The following is a 6000-nucleotide window of genomic DNA, read 5'->3' on the forward strand; positions in this document are numbered from 1 at the left end:
TCGTGCACCCCCGGTGCCCGCCCGCCGCCCGCCTCTGCCCTCGGCGGCCGTCTGAAACTGCGTCTCTGGGGATGGAGCAGGCCATCCTGGTCCTCCCCAGAGCCGCAGAGGGATCCTGAGGTCAGGGAAAGGGGACAAGCAGGGGGTGTGGACAGCCACCTGAAGGGCTCCGAGGTTTTTGGAGACCCTTCCCCGTGAAAAATCAGACAGGCGCGTGTTGTGAAACTCTCTGGCCGAGGCAGTTTTTGCTGCACGGTGGCCCCTGAGGACAAGCCCCGAGAGGGTGTGGGTCTGCCCTTGCTGAGTGTGGCATAACGCTGCCTCAGTGATACCCGTCCCCTGGGGCGCCGCAACCCCTCCCGCCCACCCCTCGCCCCCTGCCCATGCCACTCCAGGACTTCCTCGTCCATACAAACCCTCCGTCCTTGCTCCGTGGGCATCTGCAGGTGAACCCCTGTGGGCTCAGGAGGCCGCTTCTGTCTTGCCTTGCAGGACGGGGAGGTGATCGGCATCAACACTCTGAAAGTGACGGCCGGAATCTCCTTCGCCATCCCGTCGGATAAGATCAAAAAGTTCCTCACGGAGTCGCACGACCGACAGGCCAAAGGTAAGGGGAGGCCCCCATGGCCGGTGGGAGGGGCAGTGGAGGCTTGGCCTCCTCTGGGGTGTGGGGTGGGGGAAGGACGCGCCTGAGGACCCCCGAGACTTTCTGTCAGGAAGGGCAAGGGCTGCGCGTGGTGGGGCCCCGGAGTCAGGACGCAGAGGTTTTCCATCTTTGGCCTGAGATCTCGGGCGTTTCACACGGGTTCCTGGGTGCCAGGTGCCCTCTCGGGACGGGTCCTCAGTCCCGTGTGACTGAGGAGAAAGCTGAGATGTGGGCAGGTCATTCCACGAGGGTTTGTGGGCCCATCCGCTCGGGTCAGGCTGGGGGGTCCCTTGCAGGGGTGGTGTTTACCTTCTACCTGGGGGGGACGGTGGGGAGGCTGCCAGTGCACAAACAGGTAAGAGGGGTTCAGAGAGCAGCAGGTGCTTCCTAGAACACGGAGCAGGGTGGCGGCTAGGGAGCCGGGGGAGGGACAGCCAGTGGAGACGGTGTGGCTGGAAACCCCTTCTAAGCTGAGGCCTGAAGGAGAGGGAGCCGGCGGGTAGGGATGTGGGGGGAGAGCGTCCTGACGGGGACCGGGGCTTCCGCCCCGGGCGCAGCACAGTGAGCCCAGGGCCCGAGAGCAGGCCTGGTGGCTGGATGCGGTGAATGCGTGGGTGTAGAGTGAAATCAGCCCGGGCCACCGCTGGCCGGGGCGAGGGGCACGTTAGCTGCAGGACGGACAGGGACGTTCAGATCTGCTTGATGTCTTTGAGGGGTCGCTCTCAGGGCTGGGAGGTGACTCAGCTGGAAGGGCGGGTGGCAGTTGGGAGACCGGGCAAGAGGCTGTTCCAGTCCCCCAGGCCAGGGCGGAGGGATGGGGCCACATCTGGGTTTGTAGGAGGGCTGGAACCCCTCTGAGGTGTCAGGGTGGTGCCCGGAGGAATTGGGGACCACGCCTAGGTTTTCAGCCATTAACTGAAGGGACAGGACTTTCCAAGGTCGCACAGCTGCATCAGAACCTCAGTCTCGGCCTGTTTCCCCATGACCCTGACCTTCTCCACTGCAAACTGGGGGTTGGACCTCATGGGTCCTGGTGTCCCCAGCACAGCCACCAACTGGGCTACCTTCTGTTGTCCTTTCGTTGTCCCACCAGGCAAAGCCATCACTAAGAAGAAGTATATCGGCATCCGAATGATGTCGCTCTCATCCAGGTGGGTAGCAGGATGCATGTGTGTCTGCGTCTGAAGTGTAAGTGAACCTGAGCTTCAGAAGGTGCTGGCTGGTACCCCTGAAGGACAAACTCTATGCTGCCTTCCGATCTCCCTGTTTTTGGATAAAACTGTGTCACATTGGGAAAGAGAGGAGGGGTCGTTACCCTTGACCTCTTGCTTTTACCTTTCAGTTTGTTTTCATGTTCTGAAAAGGTCCTTCCTTGCAGAACATTCTGCCCCCGTCTTTGAAGGCCGGTCCGAACAGCAGGTGGTGTCGGTCACCCTCCCTCGGGCCTTGCTTTTGCCACTTGCTGTGTTGCAACCCACATTCCGGGAGTGCCCCGGGCACCGCCCTGCGCGCCAGCGCACCCCGCCCCACCCCGCCGGTCACGGCTCCGCCGCCTGTGGGCCGAGGCTGCAGGAATGCCGGGCCTGGCCGGCAGGTTGATGGGCTTGTTTTTCTGAGCTGGTGGAGGTTGCGGCATGTGGCTGCCAGGCCCAGAACACGCTGGTGTTTTTCAGCCTTGATGAGGAAATCTGATGTAGTCACACGAGTGCTGGTAACCAAGGGCGCGGTCGAAATTGTTGTAGGTAAACTCAGCAAAGGGCAGAGCTTGCTCATATAGACATTACTACACTATTAGTGTAGCTAATTAACTGTGAATTAATTGTGAACCCGTATGAGAGGCTAGATGCATATTACGAATGCCGGTACCTTTCCCAGCCAAGACTAAAACGGACTGCAGTTCTGGCCTTGAACTATGGGAGACAGAGGTGTCAGCCTGGGGTCCGGCCTCCGGGGCTGTCGTCTGAGCCCGGCCAGGTCCTGGTCTGTGACCTTGAGACTGACGTGGCCTCGGAATGCCTCTGTTCCCTGCTGTCCAGGGTGGGGATAACATTGTAGTGGAGCATTTGGGTGTGTGACAGGGACCTGGTGGTTCAATGTGTGTCCAGGCTGGGGTCAGTGGGTGGTGACAGTGAGCGCAGCCACAGTGACACTAGCCACCATTCATCACTTGCTTGCTCTGTGCCAGGCCGTGGTGCTGCAGGCGGATGATTCCATCGAATCCTCCCAACACCCCGAGTCACAGAGCCAAGCCAGGATCCCTCCTTTGCATTTGGGAAAACTAAGGCACAGAGAGGTCAAGCTGCTGCCCAAGGTCACACAGAAAGTGGCAGCGCTGAGGCTCCAGACCAGCCAACTGCTGTCTGGTGCTGACTCCTTGAGTGGTAGCCACTATCCGTTAATGAATAAAATTAGTAATAATGATGAAACACTTCTCTCGCTGTTACCGGATACATCTCTGCATCTCACGGACAGGCAGTTTAAAGCAGAGCCAGGACTCCCGGAGGAATTCTGCCTCAGACTCAGGGACAGGAGGAGAAGCCGGGGGGAGCCGGGTCCCCGCAGCGGAAGGCCCGTTGGTGCTTAACGTTAACACGGGGGCTCTTTCTCCTGAGCAGCAAAGCCAAGGAGCTGAAGGACCGCCACCGAGACTTCCCGGATGTGCTTTCGGGGGCGTATATCATCGAAGTGATTCCTGACACCCCTGCCGAAGCGTGAGTGGGAGTTCCTCTCCCTTGTAGTCTCTGGGGGTTGTGGGAGGGCCCATGTGCTTTTCTCGTCAGCTCAGGTGATTGTGGGGATCTGGGACAATATGTTGGATGCCCTTGGTCAGTCCTGCCGGTTGGGCCTTCCTACCTGGTTCCGCTTAGGACTCACCAGCAAAAGGGAGCTTCCTGCCTAAGTCCTCGATTCACGCGGGGTCATCCAGATAGAAGGAGCTATGGACGCGCAATGAGTCTCCCAGACAGGCCTGGCTGGGGAAGAGGGTCTGAGGAGCAGGGCCCCCGAGACCCCCGGCAGCATCCTGCTGGGCTTCGGGACGCACCTCCTCCTCCTCCTCTAGTCGTGTCTCATACAGGTCCGGCCATGCCTGTCCGTAGCTCTAGGAGAATAGCCAAGTACGGGCAGCGAAGTAAGATGGAAAGAAGGACCGCAGCCCACAGTCAGGGTCTGTCGCCCGCCCTGAGCTACTGCCCGGAGGAGAGCGGCCGACTGAGGCCAGCGAGCTTCCCTGGGGCCGGGGTGGGCGGGCTGCCCGCTTTCATCCCGCCTGTAGCTTAAGGATGGGTTTTGCATTTTAAATGCTTGAAAACACTTTAAATAAGAATAGTATTTTAAAAAAAGATTTTATGTATTTATTTTTAGAGAGGGAAGGGAGGGAGAAAGAGAGAGAGAGAGAGAAACATCAATGTGCAGTTGCTGGGGGCCGTGGCCTGCAACCCAGGCATGTGCCCTGACTGGGAATCGAACCTGCGACACTTTGGTTCGCAGCCCGCGCTCAATCCACTGAGCTACGCCAGCCAGGGGCTAAATAAGAATAGTATTTTATGACACATGAACATTATGTGAAATTCCAACTTCAGTGTCTGCATGTGAAGATTCACTGGAACATGGCCCTACCCAATACAGGAACTGTGGTTGACGGTGGCTTTGGAGTATGACAGCAGAGGCGAGTGGTTGTGGCAGAAGACAGTCAGGCCTGCAGAGACTAGGATGTTTCCTGCCTGGCCCTGTGCAGAACTAGTTAGCCCGCCCCTGTGCTAGACCATTAAGGACCTCGACAGCTCATTTGATGCTGTCATACATAAGGGCCACAGTTACAGCAACAATAAGGCAAAAGAAGTGTCCCACGAGAGAACCGTTCCTCCCACCCCTGTAGGAACGGCTCTGTGGGTTGTGACACCCAGTACAAGAGAGTTGGCCTTGGCCGTGGCACATGGCAGGTGGAACATGGCTCACCTGTGCCTCCTTTGTGGCCAGGCTGCCATGGGTCACACGCGTGCTGGCAGCATTTCTGCAGTGGACACGACAGACAGTTTGTCCTAAAGATCTCAAAAGGAAATGACGCAGCCCTTCAGGGGTTAACGTCACCTACGTCCACCACCACCCTCCCTGTTCGCCCCGGGCTTCTGGGCCCTAAACTGCGCCTCTGCCAACGCCGGGTTGGTCACCTTTCGTGGCAGGCAGACGGGAGGAAGGGAAACGTTACCGTGGTTTTCCCCTTGTGTTGCAGCGGCGGGCTCAAGGAAAACGATGTCATCATCAGCATCAACGGACAGTCGGTGGTCTCCGCCAATGACGTCAGCGACGTCATCAAAAAGGAAAGCACCCTGAACATGGTGGTCCGCCGGGGCAACGAAGACGTGATGCTCACGGTGACCCCCGAGGAAATCGACCCATAGGCTGAGGCATGAGCTGGACTTCATGTTTCCTTCAGAGACTCTGCCGTGGACGATGCGCGGGGCCTCCGGGCTGGTGGCACGGGACACCCAACACTCCGACCGCCACGTTGCTCGTTCCGCAGCAACACCCCGGCCAACAGACTTCTCCTTGATAGTGTGCAGGCAAAACCCATGTACCTTGTAGGTCCGCAGGCAGAGACTCGCCCTCCTGTATCTATGTACGCAGTGTGCTTTTTCTTGCCAGCTTGGACTGTTCCTGCTTAGACAGCCAACATCCGTCTCCTTTATAACTGAGTCATCATCCCAGTCCCAGGAAGGCCGTTGATACAACGCGTAGATAAGAGGAAAGCCCCGTGGGAGCCACGGCGGCCCTGGGCGCGGGCGTGCTTCCCGCTGAGTCAGCACCCGGAGGAGGCAGACGCCGAGACCACAGGAGGGCGGACGCTGGCTTCCCCGGGAGCCAAAGTTGCCTCTCCGGGCCACTCCGCAGAACTGGGAGCACAATGACTTTGAGTTTGAGCTATTAAACTACTTCTTCATACCTGGCTTTCTGGTGTGCTTCCTTTCCTTTCCTCCGAACAGCTGGCTGCAGTTCCCGGGAGGCGCCGGCCGGGTCAGTGGGCTCCTCGTGCAACCGAGTTGTCCACACAGCGTTGAGCTTGGAGTCTTCTTAGCCGTGACTTCAGAGTCACCCGCGGGGCTTCCTGGTGTCACGAACGTCCACGCCCGGCTGCCCTGGCTTCGGGAAACTGGACTTGAGGGCAGCTGCACTTGCGTCGGGAGCTTTTCAAACTAAGAGGAGGCAGTCAACCCCATACACGGTGCCGTCAGTCCACACAGGGCTTCTGGGCCCCTGCCCTGCGCCGGGCTCGGGACTCAGAGTACAGGCGAGAGTGCAGAGCAGGACGGACCCAGCCCCTCTCTCCCCAGAGTTCGTTTAAGAAGCCAGGTCAT

General features: G+C 58.8%; 1 protein-coding gene across 1 annotated transcript in view; it reads left to right on the forward strand.

Annotated features, from left to right (window-relative positions):
- HTRA1 (HtrA serine peptidase 1) overlaps positions 1–5566 on the forward strand; it is a 47495-nt gene extending 41929 nt beyond the window's left edge. Inside the window, exons 6-9 of the mRNA XM_028512236.2 lie at positions 493–607; positions 1740–1797; positions 3262–3357; positions 4878–5566. Coding sequence (XP_028368037.1) covers positions 493–607; positions 1740–1797; positions 3262–3357; positions 4878–5046 — 438 coding nt within the window. The 3' untranslated portion in view covers positions 5047–5566. The remainder of the gene's footprint in view (positions 1–492; positions 608–1739; positions 1798–3261; positions 3358–4877) is intronic.
- Positions 5567–6000: the final 434 nt, after the last annotated feature.

Source organism: Phyllostomus discolor, chromosome 5, assembly GCF_004126475.2.
Source record: "Phyllostomus discolor isolate MPI-MPIP mPhyDis1 chromosome 5, mPhyDis1.pri.v3, whole genome shotgun sequence".
NCBI lineage: Eukaryota > Metazoa > Chordata > Mammalia > Chiroptera > Phyllostomidae > Phyllostomus > Phyllostomus discolor.